Genomic DNA, 19661 nt, shown 5'->3' with positions numbered 1-19661 from the left:
CTTCATGTGCAATGCCATTCTGATTACAGGCGAGACGAGAATGTGTCCGTGATAACGTCAGATAACGAAGTAATAGATCATGTTCGTTGGGCATTAGGACTTGGTCAACCGAAGCGCCAAGTATTAAAAGTTTAAATAACGGTTAAAAATACGGGATAAAGGGAAGAAAATTCATGGACCGTGTGATACGACGTCACATAATAAAATTAGTGGTGCAATGCAATAGGTCTTTAACTATATTCGTGCAGCATAACAGTTACAATTCAACATGTTGCTGCACAGCAATATCAAAATGAAGTAAAACAGTTAGAATTGTTTTGCTCCGCGACTTTTATTTAACGTACCTACTATTACGTACAAAAATGGTTTAATTAAAAAATGACGCCATCGATCTGACTTCTAATCAGTACTTCAATAAATATATTCTCAATATCGAGATAGACGTGAAATCCTGCTGCAATTGTGTTGCAGATTTCATTTAGAAGTATTGAAATAATTTTAAGTATCAATGAATATTTCAAACATTTTATCACGTGTAATTTTTCCAATGAAAACTCACTTGTGGCACTGAATGATTATATTATATCTTGCGATTATAACACCGTCATTATGTTTCATTGTACATACATCGATTAATTTGTCACGATTTTTTTAGGTACAAGCAATTACATATATTTGGTATATAGATAGTATCTCTTAACGCCTACTGTTACAAAAGATGGAGATTAATGATAAAGTTTCTACACCTTACAATTTCCAGAAATTCCGACTCGGTGCAAGTATTTATTGGACGATTTTGTGCTGGAAATAAAATATTCTGATTAGAAAAAGCGTGATGTAATGCTCGGTTTTTAGTGAGAGCATCAACGCTGGAACATTGTATCACATTTGAATGTCAAGCACCATGTGCGAGTCACCCGATAGGCGTTATCGCCACCTGTCGATAGAATTTGAGATAACCGATCGCAAGAGTATACATATCGTATGCTTAATTCAATTGACTGATACCCTATTTTATGATACACATTACTTGCGTCTGATACTTCCGCACGACTCAATGAAGTCAGTGATACTGCCAAATGAACATTTAGTGTTTATACACTTTGTACCAATTTCCAGAGATTATTAGATTGGTCGAGTTGTTACACGCTTCCAGTATCTGATCGCAAGTAACGCACATCAGTCAAGGTGACGATTAGTCAGAGATTATTCGCCAAATTGCGGAACTCATATATCTTATCAATTTTCGAATATAATCCACCGAGAAAGATATACCAAGGTCTGGAACGTAGAATTGTAATCCATCGTCGCAATGTCTGTCTGGCAATCAGCAGCATTCACCTGGCCTCTAGCATGACTGAGAACATCATCGGAAATTCCTACTGAGACTATGCAGAAATTTTAATCTCCTAGTTGGCATAATATGAAACCATAACGCAGTTCTCATTATTCACATAGTTTTGAATAATCAATCCGCTTGCTTCGCCGCTAGATATTTATCCGGACGATGCAGGTTGGCTTCAGCGTTCACTGTGGCACGGCCCTGAATGCGGTTGTCATGGGTACGCACGTGGCCAAACAAGGTTGTCACGCGTACCTTGGTAACAGTGACAGTACATTATGACATCGTTTGTAAGAAACAACCCAAGTGACATTTCCCCTTCAACCTTGTCACATTTTGTCAAGTCCATTGTCACTTCATGAGCTTGGGTAAAAGTGTTCCTTTGAAACAATTCAAATCGAGCTGTACGGTATTCGAAAATGGTGAAGCTTGACGGAGGGAGATCGTTGATAGTATCAACGGCTTCACATTATTTCGGAGTTCCGGTCGACGCGAATCCAGGAATCGCGGCTACTCCTGAGGTCGACAAATTCCTCGATGAACCTTCGTGCAAGACGTTGTGCGCCCAGCCCCGAGAGTCGGAGGACATGGGACTAAAACTCACTATCGAGCTACCCTCCCGTGGAGGCAACACCTTGGTCTTCTTCAAGGTAATTAGATTTCCTCCTAATTCAAGATTACACCGCAAGCACTGATTCGTCCTGGATTTTTCAGGTGAAAGCTGCCTCAGTGACAGACGAGAACTTCCACGACCTGGTTCAGGTCGCGACGACAGGTGGCAACGCGAAGCGTGCGGGTTCTTCCAACACGGGGGAAGGCTCAGCTCTGTTGAGTGCCCTTCGCCTGGTCTGGGGTCCGGCTTTACAGCGGGCGGGGGTCACTGGAGATCTGCTGAAGAGGCTGGAAGAGGGTCTTCTTGGACCCCGGCCGACCACTACGGTCCTTGAAGAACAGGCAACTTGGGAGAGACGGGCTAGCGGGGGGAAAAACTCCGAGGAACGACGAGTTGCCCTTGAAGCTACGGAGACTTTAAAGCGAATGAGAGTCGAGCTGGATCGCGCTGCGGCTTCACGGTTGGTTTCGGCTCTTCTTCTGACCTCATAATCTCGCATTTGTTTATCACCTTCGCTTAACCTGATTATATCAGAGAAAGCCTCGAGGCCGCTGAGGAGGCGTTGGAAGCGGTTGCTGGGTACGTCGACGACCTGTGGAAGCTCGAGGGGTCAGCATACTCGGAGCATAGAATGAGATCGTTGCTCGACGTTATTGGTAACGAAATCGTCTCCGTCACGGAGTCTCTCGTCAATGCGCAAGTAATTGGGGCCGGTGACGGACCCCAGGTGAGGGATGAATCTGTGGCCATCGGGGCGAGCCTCTGCGAGAAGTGGACGCTTTCCTGTGAAAGACTAACCGGACTCTTTTGGCCCCACCAATCCCTTCATCCTTGGAAAGGCCCGGTTCACACGCCTCAGAGATGTGCCAGATTGGGAAAACGACTTAGGTATGTCAGATAAAGGACCTCCTTTTGTAAATTTAAAAAACATGTTATTTGTACTCCAGCATTTTACTCTCGCACGATAGAGTCAACTTTCCTGGAACGCTATTTTGTTTCAGGCTCCTTACGGAACTTCGTGCTCAACACCGGCAGCTGGTTAGACTATTGACACCAGGTGAGCGTGCCGCACTCGGAGCGGACCATCTACTACGAGTCTTCGATGAAGTTCAAGGTAAGCTACTGAACTTGGAAAGGTGAACTGATAGGGTGCCACAGCCTAGTGTTTTTCCTTGTTTTTCGCAGGCCTCAGTGCGGACGAGGACGAGGCTGCATGGGAACGAGCTAAGCGGAAGGTTGAGGACTCCTTGGGACCCGCCGAAGAAAGGGTAGCTGCAAAGCTGCGTGCCCAGTTCTCCGGGGTTCGAGGTCCGGCTGGCTTGGCTGCAGAATTTCGTCGCTATGGGGAACTCCTAAAAAGAGAAGCTCTGAGGAGGGCGCTTCGTGGCGAGCGAGAGGCTCTGCTTTCGGCCGTCAGCGGTCTTGTGGGTTCGTTAAACGCTTAATTCAAGTGAAATATCCGAATCTCATCCCGCCCCTTGGTATAAACAATTGCGACGCTTCGTTACAGAATCTTATCAAATCGGCCCAGACACGGTTCGCCTCCTCGATAGTCCTCGCATCCTTCAAGATATCCAGGCCGCTAGGACAGCTGAGCTCAGGCTCGAGGGACTGAGGAAACTCGTCAAAGAACTGCTTGCGGATCTTCCTGGATATGAGGATGCAGTAACGACCATCACCGCGGCTTTGAAAGAGGCCGCATCGCGGAGACAAGAGTTCATCGAGTCGTGGGTAAGACGAGTGAGAAGCGAGCAATCAGAATGACATTGGTTTCCGATCACATGATCAATCCAATTCTCTTCTCACTTGTTGAATTAGACCAATGAGGTTCGAACAGCGGTGATATCGAAGGAGCTGAGCCTTGACGCGGATGGTGCAGTGGTTGAGCTAACCGGGGCGAGCATGATGCGCGTTACCTACGACCCGCGGCTGACGCAACTCGTTCGCGAGGTCCGAGCACTGGCTGGGCAAGGTGAATATCTCCCTTAACGAATCGTATCGACACCCCAAAAAAATTCATGCACAATTTTAACCAGGAATCGAACTTCCTCGTGAGATTGGCCAGCTGGCTGAAAGGTCAGGAGCCTTGGCGAGCCGCGCTAGGGCTTTGCAGCAGGTTGCCACCTTCCACAACACCATCGGGGATCGCATGGTCCCGTCTCAAAGGCCCCTCATGCTTGTGGCCGCGTTGGAATTGGCTCGTGCAGTTCGCGAACAGTCAGGAGTTGCATGGAACGACCCCCAAAGAGTCGACGCATACACTGCGCGACTGAGGGAGCTGGTGAGTGTCCTTTCCATTTTTTTAGTGAATCTCGACTTTTACGATTCCACGGTGAATGAAACCGAACAATTCATTGCTAAGTTTCTGTACAGTTGGTAACAAACATCCGTTAACGATCTCTGTTATCTATGTCTTCTAGGTGCGTAAATTTGCGCAACAGAATTCGGAGTTGAGTGAAAAACACTCGGCTCTTTGCGAACGCGTGGCGAGTTTGCTCAAAGGGGATGCCGTAAATTTAGCGACCAATCAAAACGGATGGAAGGAGACGCTGCGTAATATGCGGTCCACGGTCGACACAGTCGAAGGACAGTACGGCAACACCAAGGCGTGGAAGCTGCACTGGGATCGTCAGCTGTTGAAGGCACTTGGCGTAGCTTACCGGTAAGAAAATTTAACTTCTTTGACTCTGACGTCTGTTTATATCACTTCTAAATTCATCTTGTATCTCATACAGGGCTGCGCTGCCCTCGCTTCTTCAGAAGCTCCCGGAAATCCGAGTTGAACTTGTATATCACGATGGCCGTCTTCAGTGGCGGCCCCCAATGGAAGAGGTCCGAGCGAAAGTTTATTCCGCGCTCCGTCGGTTCCTCGCTATTCCCACGAACTTCAGGGGCGTTGGCGATGCTGCCGAAGGACAATTCGGTGGCCTCGTTCGACGCAGCGCTTATCTATTCGGGCGTGTCTACGCGGAGGCGGAAATCGTTCTTGCCGCAATGGAAGCGACCCGTGTCAAGTGGATACCACTCGCTGCCCCTGCAAGAATGGACCCTGGTGAACGGTGAGATCAATTCTTCTCTACAGATTAGTAATTGGTGCACTTGATCGATCTGATGATAATTGATAAATTACAGATTGAAAAGTCGTCCACCTGTTGAGTGGGAGAAGGCCTTCAAGGATGCCAAGCAGTGGGCCCAGGAGGTGAAACTTTTCCATTTACACATTAGAGAACAATTTCTTTTCCCTTCTCAATGACATTCACTCACTTGAACAGTTTTCACCAGGTGGGCCGATTGAGGGGAAGTGAAATTCGCCTGTGGTGCATTCGGGTGGACACAGGGACGGCAAGAGCAGACCTTGAGTCGACAACGCGAAGGAGTTGGGAGCGTCTCTCGGTGGATCTGAGAACGGAGGCGTCATCACGATTGGTTGCAGTAACTGAGTTCCTCTCATCGGCTTCGCAGGAACTCGACCGACGTCCGAGAAGCATAGAGGAAATTGGATTGGCCCGTGAGGCATACGCAAGAATACGTGATGATGCTACCGGAATTGCAAACGAGCTTGAGGACATCGCCGGACTCGCAAGAGTCCTGGCAGCCTGGACCAGGGAGCGACTTGAAGGTAGGATATGGTTAGCTGAGAATACTCGCTTTTAGAAGAACTAGTATGTTGCGGAAACTGAGTATTATGCAAGGAAAATTCTTCATTCGAGTAGGAACTTTAAAGTTTATCGGTTTGGAAAAATTCACGGTTGATGTTTGGTCGTGGTCGTGGAAAATATTGGTATTTGCATCCAATAGTAATCTGTTTCCGCGACATAAGGGTCCCCCTGAAAGCAACGAAAAGTGAATGAAGAAGCACCTGAATTCCTTCAGGGGTAAACGGTGCGAGGGCGGCATGGGAAGGCCTTGGAGATCGGCTGGAGCGACACCAGACGGTGATAACGCGGCAAATGGAAGATGCGAAGTTGAATCTTCGGCACAGGTACGTTGCATTACGAGATGACAGGGAGCGATGGGAGGTGAGGTGGAGTTCGAGGTCGGAAGTAACTGACGTCGAGTGGCTCGTAGCGACACGAGAGCGATGGTTTGCTTTGAAGGCGATAAAAAAGGGGCTTGATGAGGAGTGCCGTCGGCTCGGTTTGAACCTTGTTGAAATTGGGGTGGTTAGTATATTTCTTTGTCTTCTTTTTTTCACGCCAATTTTTTCTGTGAAAATTCCATTCCTCTGTAGGATGACCTTCAAACCGACCCAGATGAGAGTGGAGTCCCGGCGTCTGCGGAAATTGAAGCAGAACTTGAAGCTCTGGAAACTAACTGCAAAGTGCAAGCCGAGTTTATAGAGGAACTTGGCAAGCAGGAGGCGGAGGAGTGGACCGTTGCGAGGAGGAGGTTACCCCGTTTTCAGGACTGGCTCGACTCGTGGGAAACTCGGATTCGGGGTCCTGCAGCGGGACTTGAACAGGACCCAACCAGACGAGTCACTTTTGTTGAAAAAAGAATTCGTGAAATCAGGTCTGCGGTTGAGTGGGCACAGCATCTTCGATCGGACGATCTCGTCGATGAACACTGGGCTGAACTTACCGAAATCCTTGGTCTGCCGGCCAAAAAGCTCCAGGATGTTACTCTTGGGCATGTTTTGAACGCTGCTTCTGTCATTAACGAAAAAATTGAATATATCAAGGTAAGAATGGGGACGTAAACGAAACTGAATAAAAGATTACAACAATTTTAATTCTTTAACGAGACAATATTCAGTCTTAGAATAAATTCAGTCTTCAGATAATGTTTATGAATTTTTCTTCCTCTCTACTTATTATGTGTTAATCGCTCTAGATGGTGACCAAGAGGGCTGCTGCTGAGGGAGGTATTCGTCAGGCACTCGCTGAACTCGAGTCCTGGGAAGGATCCGCCTCCCTTCCTCTGCAATCGTCTAAGGACAGCCAAGGAGCAATCGTGCACACTGTTGTGGAATACGCTGGTCTTTTAGCAAGGGCAGGTTTGTGTTCATGCAACTTGTACGTGGGTAAAACGGATAATACTTGCCCGTACTTGAACAACCATAATGAGAATTTTTCACCGAGTTCATGATGCAAATGAATGTCAACAACAGGTGAGCTACGGCTTCTCCTGGAGGGAGCTAGAAGTTCTTCTTGCTATGAGAGATTTGCGGCTCGAGCAGTTCGCTGGGAAGCTGCTCTCTCCGAGTTAGAAGAAAGGGTACGAATCCTGAGCGCAGTTCAGAGAAAGTGGATTTACTTGGAGCCAATATTTGGCGGAGGTGCAGCGCCCAACGAGGTTGCCAAATGGATGAGAGCTGATAAGGAGTTCAGGTACGTAAAGAAACTAGAGTTAATTTTTGTGGTTGTGCAGACAATACAGAAATCGATGTTTTTTCAGATATCTAATGGCAGAAATATCAAGGGACCCCAGAGTCCCGGCATTACGACGACTTCCTCTTCCTGCCTTAGTAGATCTCAAGGATGCTTTGGACCGGTGTCAGCGCAGCCTGGATGAATTCCTCGAGGTAATATTGTCGCGGTTCTATCTTTCTCTTTCTTTTATCTCCGCTTGTTCTCCGTATAAACTTGAATTATGCGTATGATTCAAAGGAAAAGCGAGCTGCATATCCGAGGCTCTATTTCCTGAGTGACGAAGACCTTCTGGAATTGGTGTCCGGAGGACGAGGATTGGAGGCACACTTGCCTAAATTGTTTCCAGGACTTGGTGGCGCTATTACAGATCGAAATTTTCTGAAAGCCGTTATATCTCCGGAGGGCGAGGTGATCAAGCTGCCGAGAGATATTGAGCTGACAGAACCGTTACCGGAGTGGCTCGACGCTCTTGAAGCCGGCATCAGGGACGCTTTGCGTCTGAGCTTGGACGAGTGTTTGGCAGATTCGTCACCCGACCCTTCGCACTATCCCGCCCAGGTAATCAAATAGGTTCTCTTCTCCATTTTGACACTATACAGCGTTGTGCCAAATCTATACAGATTCTCCTTCTCTCGGAACGAATTCGGTTCACGGAACGATGTGAGCGAGCGATGCGTGAGGGCGTTACGTCTCTAAAGAACCTTGTAGAGGCTTTAGAGGCACAACGCGCACGGTACCGGGGCTTGGAGGACATTGGGGACAAACTGACCGCTCTGAAAGCTCGCGGACTCCTCCTTGACGTCGTTCATCATCTCGGAGTTGTTCGGTCACTGGTCAACTCGACCATGACCGCACCTGGAAGCGTCACCAAGATATCCTGGGACTGGAGTCGGCAGTTGAGGACGTATAGGGGGGTGAGTCACACTCATAGTGAATTTTCAAACTTCCAGAAAATCTTGGAAAACGTTACTCGAAAGAATAAACTTGTGTAAAATCAACCGATTTGTTCGTAGACCGCCGAAACTGGTGGACCGATGATTCGTTGCGCTGGTGCTGAGTTTCCTTATCGTTTCGAGTACCAAGGAGCCAGTATCGGGCTCGTTCGCACCTCGCTTACGGAAAGATGTTTCCTGGCTCTGACCCAGGCGATGAGGCTTGGTTTGGGTGGCAGTCCAACTGGCCCAGCTGGGACTGGAAAAACTGAGAGTGTCAAGGCACTCGGTGCTATCCTGGGAAGGCTTGTCCTTGTTTTCAACTGCGATGAAGGTACGTGCGTAGTGGAATTGCGGGATCATTTGTCTGTAGAAACCGAAAAGATTGAACGTGATTCGACGTGCAGGAATGGACGCAAGTAGCGTGCGTCGAATTCTGGGTGGCTTGGCACAGGCTGGAGCTTGGGGCTGTTTCGACGAGTTCAACAGGCTGAAGGAGGAGACACTGAGTGCGGTTTCGATGCTCGTCGGACCGCTGCAAGAGGCAGTTCGCGATGGTGTGGCTCAGGTTAAGCTTGGGACTGATCGCGTCAAGTTAGACCCACACTGCTGCATTTTTATAACGATGAACCCAGCCGGAGCTGAGTACGGTGGGCGACACAGGCTTCCAGATTCTTTGGCTAGACTCTTCCGTCCTGTTGCTATGGCACGTCCCGATCAACTCGACATCGCTGGTTCACTTTTGGAGTGCGCCGGTTTTCTAGAAGCTCGGACTCTCGCAAAACAGCTTGTCGAAACATTGGATTTGGCACACAAACTCTTGTCTAGACAGCCTCACTACGACTGGGGACTCAGGGCACTCAAGTCTGTCCTTGAGGCCGTTTATCGATCCTCTGGAAAACGGTCTGATGCTGAGACTACGAGGTAATGACTTTCAATTTGTTTCATAGACTGGTGAAAATTGTTCTGTACAAATTTAGTTGAACATTTTTCAGACTGTTGGAAGGATTGCGGACCGCTATAATGCCGAAACTAACCGAATCTGATTCGGCCAAGTTTGCCGCTCTGCTGTCGGATGTGTTTCCAAATGAGAAAACTTCGAATTCACACAGTGTCCAATCTCTTCACAATACCACCGAGCTTTCTATCGCTGTAGAGACTATCTGCAAGGCTTCAGAACTCGGCACCGAAATAGTCCAGAGGTGTGTTCAGCTCGACCAACAGCTCCAGGCTCGCACAGGCGTTGCTATCGTTGGCCCTCCAGGTTGTGGAAAGACCCTTCTTCGGCGAACACTTGTCAGCGCGATGGCGCGCATCGGGAAGCCGGTTACCCAGCTCCTAGTTTACCCCGGTGCGGTGGCTAAGACGAAACTTCTGGGTCGCGTCGATCCACAGACGAGGTACGTTTCCACATCTACATTGCACTTTAGACACAACTGCACTGTACTGTAACATACTGTATCACCATTCAATGCTCAGGGAATGGAAGGAAGGCCTCCTCTCTGGTAACGTTGCTTCCGCAGGAGATACTCCGACTTGGATCGTCTTGGATGGAGACGTTGAACCCGCCTGGGCGGAGGCTCTAAATTCTGCCCTGGATGACAACCGTTTATTGACTTTACCGAATGGAGTCGGCGTCCGTTTAGGCGCTGGAACAAGGTATTATACCTTTTAAGCATGTTTTTTCTATACCTTAAGCTTGATGTGAATAAAGAAATAATAACGTTCAAACTTTGTTCATCTTCTCAAGATTCATCTTCGAGACTCATCGGCTCGACGGAGCAAGTCCAGCGACTGTCTCTCGTCTGGGTGTCGTTCATCTCGGTTCCCTTTCCGTTAAGTCGCTGATTTCACCGTCACGTCTTGAAAACTTTCCTTTGCAGGTGCAGGATGTCGCTCTGACTCATTTGTCAAAAGGCAAGGAACTTCACAGCTAGATCTGGTAACGCAATTTTCTTCGATAACCTGGCCATTCTCTTCTTTCTAGGTATCGAGGTGGCGCTCAAAACAAACAGACAACGATCGTCAGCTTCAGGACTAGTCGACGCCGTCATGGCGCACCTGGGAATAGCTAGGACTCGCACTAGGGCAGCTCTTGCGTTGGTCCAGTCGTTGTGCGGCGAAATTGAGGATCCCGTATCTCGTGACAACTTGGCACGACTTCTGTACGAGATTTGTGACTGCAGGTGAGTCGCTACTTTTCTCAAACACTTCTAGATCGGTACTTAATTAAAAGGATTGATTACACTGGCAGATGTCCAGATCCGAAAAAACCTTGTGCTGTTACGTACGACCCGGAAAGGGATCGATTGGAACCACTCGATGACGCTGTGATTTATTTAGACACTGATGAAGGCCCGCTATTCCTCTCAGGTACTCCATGTCGCGATACCTGGTCGTTGAACCTCACTTACACTACTCCGATTTCCTGCCTTTTCAGGCTCCGTGAAGATTGCCCTGGCAGCCGTGAGCCCTTGGATAGAATCGGGCCATCCAGTTCTGTTACGAGGCTCACCCGGGTGTGGAAAAAGCTCAACGATTGCGGCGGCTCTCGCGTCAACGCGGGACATGCGAAGCGGTGCCTCGGTGGTCCGGGGCTCTTCTCTGCATGGCCCTGAGGAGTTAGTGGCGCGTCTAAAACGAGCTTGCATTCAAGTAGACGCGTCATCGGCCAACGGTAGAACCTACAGACCGAAGAGCGGGCGACGCCTGATTCTGCTGCTTGAGGATATTCACTTGGCTTCGAAGAATCTGCAGGTACCATTCATCTTCATGGTGCTTTCACATGTTTAATGATGCCTGTGTATTTCCTTCTACTTCCAGGAACTTGTAAGACAGATACTCCAGGAAGGTGGATTCTATGAGGAGGATCTAGAGTTTGCTAAACTTCCAGTTTCTGCTGTTTGCACAGCGGACTCCGTTACGCCTCTTCACCCGAGGCTGGAAGCTCTTCTGGCAACTCACCACATGCCGTAAGATAAATGTTCCGATCTTTACCTTCCAATTTTTCATCAAAGTACCGGCTGCGATTATTCTCGTCAATCATTATGTACACCCGCTTGTGTTCTAATCATGCTGACATTATTCACAGGCAGCCAAGGTCTAAGGAGTTGCTGGCTATCGTTGAGCTCCATCTGCGGTCTGCGGTCAAGCAAAATACTGGGAAAAGAGATGCTGTGGATACATTTATACCTCGAATGGCAACCGCGATGCTAGACGCTTTTCGAGGACTAGCATCAACGGAGACGGAATGGACTGCTCGTGATCTTGCGACCTGGGCGGATGCGCTTCGGTTTTACCCGAGCCCAGAAGATGCTTCCGAGGTGGTTCAGCACTTGGTCGATGCCGGACGTCATCTTTTTTCCGCAAGGTGAAACTCGCGGTTGTCAAGGAATAATCAAAATTTTTACTACCTTTCCCTGATTATACACTACAAATGAACACCTTATACAGGCTCACCCAACGCGAAAGATCACGCTGGGAATCGAGTGTTCTTTCGAGATTCCCGGATACTAAGGGGGCTGGGGATGATGTTTATGCTTGGAAAGGGGATGGGGGTGGTATAGGGCTTATTCCATTCGCACTAGAACAGTGGCGTGAACAAGTTGCTAATGCTGCGGTGAGATGTGCGAGAGAAGGACAACCGGTTGAAGTAGAAATGACGTCTCAATTTTTGCTGTTGGTTGCAGGTGATTGTTTTTGTAGTATAATTAATTGTGCCAGGACGTAATTAACTGTCCAAAGTATCAAATTAGTGTCACTTTATTTCTAACCATTAAATTTCTTCACGAACACATTTATTTTTCACTTAAGGAGCTAGCTGGGCTCTTGGAAGAGGTCAGAGAGGTCAGGGAGGGGTTGTCCTGATTGGACGTCCTGGTGCAGGACGAAGAACCGCGGTGAGGCTCGCCGCGATGCTGTCCTCCTTCAACTTGATAAACGCTGCTTCAGGTACGTGTGTGTAAAATCCTTATAACACATGAAATTTATTTATCCATCGTTTTGCTTCGTGACGTGTGTATTTTCAGGCCGAGGACGAACTGCTGTAAAGGCAGCTGTCCAATCTGCGGGTATCGACGGAGAGCCTACAGTTTTACTTTTGGAAGAGCATCACCTCAGAGAAGAGGAAACTGCAATTCTGATTGCCGCTCTTATAGACAAGGGTGAAATTCCAGGGCTTGTTAGCTCTGAGGAGCTGGATGGCATGCTCGTGCCTCTTGGTGAATTGGCACGCAGAGAAGACTTCGCTGGGAGCTTGGAGCAATATTTGCAGCACCGTAAGAATGCACCCAATAATTTGTGTAAATTTTAAATGCAGACAAATTGATGTCAGATAATCAAAGGAAGCTCTATAACATTGGATGACTCCAATGATATATTTTTACATCTGATAATTTTGTTCACACAATGCCTTTTACGTTTATCTTATAATTTCTAACCAGGTTTGAAGCGACTGCTTCGCGTCGCTATGATATTGGACGAGGGCGACACGAGAGAGGAATGGATTTTGCGATCAGGGGTGTTGCGACAATGCGTTCTTCTGGGAGGAGATCGTTGGTGGACGTCAAAGATAGCCTTGACTGAGTTGGCTGTGCGAAAATGCGCGGATGGGGATGAGGAACAGGATTCCGATGTAGGAATCGTAGTTGCGGCTCATCTCGCGGTAGCTGATCCTGTACAGCAGACACCTGCAAGTTTCCTGGCACTTTTACACTCCTATGAAATTCTAAAAACGCAGTGGATGCAGAACGTCGAACAGGAGATCGTTAGCCTTGAGGCTGGTATCGGGCGCCTCACGGAAGCGGGTGAAAGAGTTGCTAAACTTCAGACGGAGGCGTCGAAACAACGCGAGGAGCTCGAGGTATCCCTATATTACAATTGATTCAGAAGTATCTATATTACTTGGCGGTGGATTGAACATGAAATTTTTAAATGAGAGGTTGGGACCAATTGCCGTATAAACAGTTTGGTTTAGTAGAAACGTTACTTTTCGCTTGAAACCAAATAAGGATTTCCTTTTTTTCATGATTGTAACGAAAAAATAAGAAGCATTATTCATCATCAAAAGGTGAAATGCTGATTTCATCGATTGTTTAATCAATTTTCTTATTCGTCATGATATCTAGATTGAAAAAGGCAAAGCAGCCTCGGCTCTAGATCAAATAACGGCAACAATGAGAGGCGCAACTGGTCAGCGAGAGGAAATGACGACTCTGAAAGCTGAGACGGAGCGTGAAAGTGCCGAGGTGGCCCGTCGTAAGGGTGACATCGAAGCCGAGTTGGGTAGGGTAGAACCATTGGTAGCAGAAGCCGCTCAGGCGGTCGCAGGAATCAGTGCCGACGCCCTGGCGGAAGTGCGTTCGTTAAGGGCACCTCCCGCGCCGGTGAGAGATGTCCTCGAGGGTGTTCTGCGGCTAATGGGAATCCGCGACACATCCTGGAACAGCATGAAGACTTTCCTCGCGAAACGTGGCGTCAAGGACGAGCTCAGGACTTGGGACGCGAGGCAAAGCTCTTCAGCGAGCCTCGATGCCGTCGAAAAGCTCGTAACCGAGAAACCAGAGAGCTTCCAAGAAAAGACAGCAAGGAGAGCGTCTGTTGCTGCTGCTCCTCTCGCCACCTGGGTTTTGGCCAACCTCAGATACGGCCAGGTCCTTCGCGATGTCGCTCCACTTGAGAGGGAGCAGCGAGTCCTTGCTGAGTAAGTGAGATGAGGATTAGTTGTTGCAGACATTTTTTGTGATAAAGTTTGAGAATAGTTCAAAATCATGGAAAATTTGAGTTTCAAAGGGATTTAAATTTCACTAATAATTTCAGTGATACCAGTCTTTAAATAATTGATTTTCAGTTCGAATATACTGGTAATCCCTTTGACCAATAATAAAATTATACTTAACCTCCTGATGCTATTATCGTGATTAGCGTGTATTATGCATAATGGATTCAATAGGTCTAACTGTTCAGTAATTTATATTATACTTATTAACCATTCATTACAATAATTTGAATGATCTGAATTATTGAAATGTTTGAATATTCGATTCCATTCGATTTGACAATTATTCGCATCCACAGTGGATGCTGTAGTTCTGAAAAGTTCATACTGATAATTCTTACGTTCAAGTTTAACTGAAAATTCAAAAATATCGATTTGACTGTAAGAAAATGAAAATCCACAGACGGCTTTCCGCGGCGGAGGCGCAGCTGGGCAGACTGGCAGCGGGTTTGAACACCGTGGAGAGTCGAGTTGGTCAGCTGCAGCTGGAGCTTGCAGAGCATTCGCGTGGCGTCGCGGCTCTCCAGCTGCGAGCAGAAAGCACAGAGACTAGTTTGGCGGCAGCTCAGGGTTTGCTGCAGGGTTTGGCCGCGGAGCACCGTGACTGGGAAGAGCAGCACCGACATTTGACCGAGAGAAAGATGCGCTTGTCAAGGGAGGCAGCGGGCGCAGCGACGTTGCTCGTCTACCAGAGTTCCATGGATCGGCGAGACGACGATAAGACATCGGTTGATCTGCTCACCACTGAACGCGAACGTCTTTCCTGGAGAGCGCAGGGTCTTCCGGTCGACAGTGAGAGCCTCGTCGGCGCAGTCCGGGCCCTGAAGGGGCCCCTGGTTCCGCTGTTTCTGGATCCATCAGGAGTCGCCGTGGCTTGGTTGAAGTCGAACCAGGCCTCGTGTGGTTTGGAGGTCACGAGTCCCGTAGATTCTCGTTTCCTTACGACCCTGGAACTCGCCGTACGTTTCGGCAAGCCGCTGCTCGTCGAGGAGATCGATTCACTGCCCCCGGTGATCCTTCCGCTCTTGAGACGCGGCCCTCTTCGTCTTGGCGATCGAGTTCTTGCCGCGCAACCCGGGTTCAAACTGTTCTTGGCTACGCGCAGGGAGTCCGTCGTAAGGGGTGAGGGACTCCCGAGGGAGGCTGTCGTCGCGGAGGTCGTTCTTGGCGCCGGAATCGGCAGCCTTGCCGAGCGGCTCGTGGAGCGTGCTCTTCTTCGAGAAACTCCCGGCCTCGAAGAGGCTCGCAGAGCAGCCTTGGAACGGGAGGAAAAACTCGCCGGTGAACGCGACGCGGCACGTGTTGACCTTCTGGCTCAGCTCGGAGCTGCACGCGGACAGGATCTTCTCCTTGGCGAACAAGTGTCCGGCGGCGGCTTGCTCGGCTCTCTAGAAGCCACGCAGGCCAAAGCTAAGGAGATCGCTCGCGCTCTAAAAGACAGCAGACACAGCCTCGAAGAAGTCGCTAAACGCGCTGAGCAACACGCCGCTTTTGCCACCTTTGCCGCTGGACTTTACGAGGCTGTTAAGGATCTGCCTCGACTTGGGCCTCTCTATGTATTCTCTGCTGAGGAATTCACGTTCATATATTTGAAGGCATTGATGCCTCGTGATGTTGACACTGTTGGAAGTAATATTGTTGGCGAACCCAGAGTCGATGAGAACCGGAAGAAGAGGTGGGTGCTTCTGTCAGAAGTCTGAGATCAATCCTTGAAACCAGATTATTTAATTGCCTTCCTCAACTTCGAATGATGCTTCTGACTTTTTAGCTTGACGAATCTAAATGTTTTTTTAAATCCATCTTTCATTTTCTTATTTTCTTATTTTCAGACTGATAGCATTGACGTTGCAGCACTGCACTAGGGCAGCTTACCGCAAGCACAGGCTCGCTTTGGCGCTGCATTTGGTGCTAGCGTTGAGTGGCGACGTACCGATTGCAGAGAAGAATCTTCTGCTGAGTGAAAGCGCGTCATCGAGCGTCGGAGCAGCAATGACACCGGAATGGGTACCGGATGAGCGGAAGTCGGCTGTCGCTGCGCTGATAGCTGTTCGGCCACAGGTACGCGATAACAATTTTTTTTTTAAAAGTAAGATGAAATTTACCTCGTTTCTAAAATTGAAAACTGAGCGAGAATATGATGCTGATACGTGGGGTATCTCGTTTTTTTCATTTTGACAAAAGCTCGGCTCGAAGCTTTGTCCTGCCTGGCTTGCAGACGCTGGGAAGATATTCGCTGACACAACATTGACACCACTTCAAAAGGCTCTTGTCGTGAGAGCCCTGAGACCTGACTACCTTCATACTGCTCTATCTAAACTGGCCGCTAGTCAACTTGGTGAGTATGAGTAATCCAAAGAATCTGGTTCGGGGGTGAATGATTGTGAGAGGGTTTGAATATGTATGCAATATTGAATAAGTGTTAGAAAATTTGCAAGTACCGTCACGGTCGGTAGAATGTGATAGATTTTTTTCCAAATTACTCATGTCAGTTATATATCAATTGTTCAATAATTTGCTTCACAGAAAACTTATTGAGAGAATAAAATCTAAAATCACCCTTCATCGCAACTGCCACGTTTTGAAGTTTAGCGTTAATTCAGGTTCCGAAAATCATTTCGAAAATCACTTAGCTGCTGCAGTAGATACTGTAAAGTTTTTTTTTTTTTTTTATTTGCAAGAACATTTCAAAGCTCCCATTATAAAATGTTTCATACTTAGTAATAAAGGTTTCGTATAGAGAATTTTTCTGTTATCCCGTAAAAAAATCTTATCAATTCCGTTCAATCTTTCCACTAATCAAAATCAAATCACTAGGTGTTCGAGACATCGCTCCTCCAGCACTGTCGCTTAGTAAAGGTGACTGGGGGGACTGTCCCGTTCTTTTACTTCTTTCCCCGGGTGCAGATCCTGGTCCAGAACTGCGGGCCCTGGCGGTGAACGCCGGTACAACATTCGTCGAAGTTTCCATGGGTCAAGGCCAGCTGAAGCAGGCTGAGTTGGCTCTGGAGGTGGCCTGCAGGTAGGTGCTAATCTCTTCTATATGACCCAATTTTTAATACTTGTCTTTTGCAGGGAAGGCGGCTGGGTCTTGTTGAGCAACCTTCAGCTCGCCTTGAATTGGCTACCACGATTGGAGAGTCTGCTACGATCCCCGGCCTGCACCACCGACCGAAGCCCGAAGACGCGGGTGTGGCTAACCACCGAAGAATGCCTGGCCGGGTTTTATCCCGGGCTTTCCGCGCTCTGTGCTAAACTGGCTTACGAGCCACCGGAAGGGGTGAAACGAAACGTAAAGAGATCGCTGCAGCAGCTGTTTCTAGATAAGCAGGAAATCGGCGACCCGGCAGAGTCGCTTATCCTTGCATGGCTCCACGCCACTCTTCAAGAACGCAGAAGGTAATGCGAGTTTAGCGTGTGCAAATTGTTTCAGGTGTGATCAAGAAGTAATTGAATTTCGATAATATGCGTTGAAGATTCGTTCAATTTTTAAATTCCTACTTCATGCTTGAAATCTTTTTGTCGCAGGTTCGTACCGCAGGGTTGGATCAAGGCTTACGAATGGAGTGAAACGGACCTTGAAGCAGCGGCCAAACTGGTCGCAGGATCGGCAGCAAAGGGTGACTGGGAGGAGGGTCGTGGCTTGCTAGACGCCGCCGTTTACGGAGGTCGACTTCAGGATGCTTACGATGCTCGTGCCCTGCGCGCTATCCTCGCCGATGTTTGGGCGGGGGATCTGTACTCCGGACGTCGTGACCTTGGCGGTGTTCTCCCAGTTCTCGACGCCTCTGTTCAACAGGATATCAACCGGATCCTTCAGGCCGTCGCTCGACTTCCGGATCAAGATCCTCCCAGCGATTACTTCGGACTTCCTGCCAACGCTGACCGTGCCTGGGAAAGAGCCGCAGCCGAGTCCGCTTTGCTTCTGCTCCGTGGTACGTGTTCGCCTTTCTTTATTTTGTTTTTCATTTACAGAAAGCTGATATTTTCTTCTACTCCAACGTGTGACTTTGAAAGGTATCGCAGCGAAGTCTGAACCCATTGCGGTTGGCGACAGTGGTCCGAACGACGAAATCACCAATCCCGACAGCGTCGAAAAGCTCCTGGATGAGCTGGCCAAACAGCGAAGCTCCAAAGAAAACGGGAATATGGAAGTGAAATCCCCCGGCGAAACTGATCAGGATCCTCTGAACGAATTCTTCGGTCAGGAAAGAAGAGCGGCTACAAAACTGTTGAAGGATGTTCAACGCGTGATTCAGAACAAAGATTTCCGATCCAGTGATGCAAAGGTTTGTAATTGGGTGTAGTGTGTTTATGTTTCATTCGTTAATCTTGAAGAAGAACTGCATTGCCCAAATGGATATGAGGACCTCGTTACGAAGCTTCACAACGCAAGCACGAAACTTGTGCAATTGGTGCTCTAATACCCTCCATTAATTTCCCCCCGTAACATATTGAACGAACGATTTATTATTAGACACCTAAAGAATGGCTGGAAGAATGGCCAACGGGTCCAATCGAGGCGGTACCATTTGCTTGGAAGGCGATCGAGAGGCATCGATTTCTGAACGGTGGAGTCACGGAGATCGCCGATTGTTTGGATCTATCCTGGATGGCGAAACCGGATGCGTTTTTCGCGGCCCTGAAGCAGAGGACGGCCCGAAGGACTGGACGTCCCATCGAGGAGCTGCTGCTCCGTGCGGATTGGTCTGAATCTAACGTGAATCGGGACGAGGGATCTCGCTGTGGTGCCACAGTTGAAGGCCTGCTCTTGACCGGTTCGTACGCGCTTGTTAATCAACCTCAAAAAAATTTTCGCCCTGGCCATAGGTCCCGTATATCATTAATCTCGCGTAACAGCTCCAGTTCTCCTTCAATTTTTCGCGATTCCGTCCCGCAGGTGCGGTAATTCGCAACGGCCGACTCGCAGAGGTCGGTGCTGACGAAGCTCCGGTTTTGTCGGCGCCTCGGTGCCGCGTTTCCTACTGGATCGGGACGTCCGGTGATCTCGGATCGACCCGGCACTCCCATGAATGTTTCGTCGAAGTTCCAGTCTACGCGGATCTCAGGAGAAATCGGCTGATATCCGCTCTGCCAGTCGCTTGTGATCGCGAAAATCGTGATGTATGGTTGCGGCGAGGAGTCGCTCTCCATCTTACAGCCTCGTCCGTTGCTCGGTTGTAAATTTACCAGTCGGATAATTATCTCGTCCCCGACAAATTTTGTTTGAAACAATTACGAACATACAATAACTCAATTACACCGGTCAAATAAATTGTAAAAATGACAATTAAAGTCTTAATCAATTTATACGTAAGAATTATTTCTTGTCGATGGAATGTGTCAAAAATGCAGTCAAAAATCTGAAATAAATTTGACTCGAGACGAGGATGTGTTTCAATCGAATCAAAATACACCTACGTGTAATATGTATAATATTTTGAATATATTATTTATTATCGTAAAATTTAATAAACTTTACAGATAAACGTTGTTAATTGAGGAAAATATATGTTTATGTATGTATATATAATATATATATATATATGTGTGTGTGTGTGTGTGTATATATATGTATTGTAAGGTAAGTAATAGTATATTATTATATAGGTATATTTTTATACGAAGT

General features: G+C 48.0%; 1 protein-coding gene across 3 annotated transcripts; it reads left to right on the top strand.

The window, feature by feature from the left end:
• The first annotated feature begins 1571 nt into the window (after positions 1 to 1571).
• On the top strand, positions 1572 to 19499 carry LOC124412409 (cytoplasmic dynein 2 heavy chain 1). Of its 3 annotated transcripts, XM_046892260.1 has the most exons (44): positions 1576 to 1992; positions 2057 to 2415; positions 2490 to 2843; positions 2957 to 3069; positions 3141 to 3383; positions 3466 to 3686; positions 3774 to 3927; positions 3992 to 4236; positions 4376 to 4617; positions 4691 to 5014; positions 5088 to 5154; positions 5238 to 5574; positions 5829 to 6118; positions 6187 to 6636; positions 6789 to 6951; positions 7066 to 7285; positions 7353 to 7479; positions 7565 to 7885; positions 7948 to 8241; positions 8341 to 8593; positions 8667 to 9183; positions 9255 to 9659; positions 9739 to 9918; positions 10010 to 10176; positions 10247 to 10445; positions 10514 to 10632; positions 10700 to 11016; positions 11083 to 11231; positions 11351 to 11629; positions 11713 to 11948; positions 12073 to 12210; positions 12288 to 12536; positions 12702 to 13120; positions 13386 to 13960; positions 14439 to 15710; positions 15865 to 16093; positions 16217 to 16370; positions 16850 to 17054; positions 17108 to 17431; positions 17561 to 17967; positions 18050 to 18321; positions 18510 to 18810; positions 18933 to 19237; positions 19298 to 19480. In XM_046892260.1, the coding sequence occupies exons 1-43, from the start codon at positions 1762 to 1764 to the stop codon at positions 19214 to 19216; spliced, it is 12405 nt and encodes a 4134-aa protein (XP_046748216.1). In that variant the 5' UTR covers positions 1576 to 1761; the 3' UTR covers positions 19217 to 19237; positions 19298 to 19480. The 3 variants fall into 3 exon arrangements, with proteins under 3 accessions (XP_046748218.1, XP_046748217.1, XP_046748216.1); XM_046892261.1 differs by lacking the exon at positions 19298 to 19480 and having other exon boundaries at positions 1575 to 1992; positions 18933 to 19240; XM_046892262.1 differs by lacking the exons at positions 15865 to 16093; positions 16217 to 16370; positions 16850 to 17054; positions 17108 to 17431 and having other exon boundaries at positions 1572 to 1992; positions 14439 to 14898; positions 17664 to 17967; positions 19298 to 19499.
• The last annotated feature ends 162 nt before the right edge of the window (positions 19500 to 19661 follow it).

This window comes from Diprion similis, chromosome 11, assembly GCF_021155765.1.
Source record: "Diprion similis isolate iyDipSimi1 chromosome 11, iyDipSimi1.1, whole genome shotgun sequence".
NCBI classification, from domain to species: domain Eukaryota; kingdom Metazoa; phylum Arthropoda; class Insecta; order Hymenoptera; family Diprionidae; genus Diprion; species Diprion similis.
This window is presented reverse-complemented; position numbering and strand designations above follow the sequence as displayed.

What these genes read in the sequence shown, in the direction of transcription:
- LOC124412409 (XM_046892260.1), top strand. Translation starts at nt 1,762, where the DNA reads ATGGTGAAGCTTGACGGAGGGAGATCGTTGATAGTATCAACGGCTTCA. An exon ending in ACACCTTGGTCTTCTTCAAG is followed by an intron (nt 1,993 to 2,056) that starts GTAATTAGATTT and finishes TGGATTTTTCAG; the next exon opens with GTGAAAGCTGCCTCAGTGAC. An exon ending in CTGCGCGACTGAGGGAGCTG is followed by an intron (nt 4,237 to 4,375) that starts GTGAGTGTCCTT and finishes TATGTCTTCTAG; the next exon opens with GTGCGTAAATTTGCGCAACA.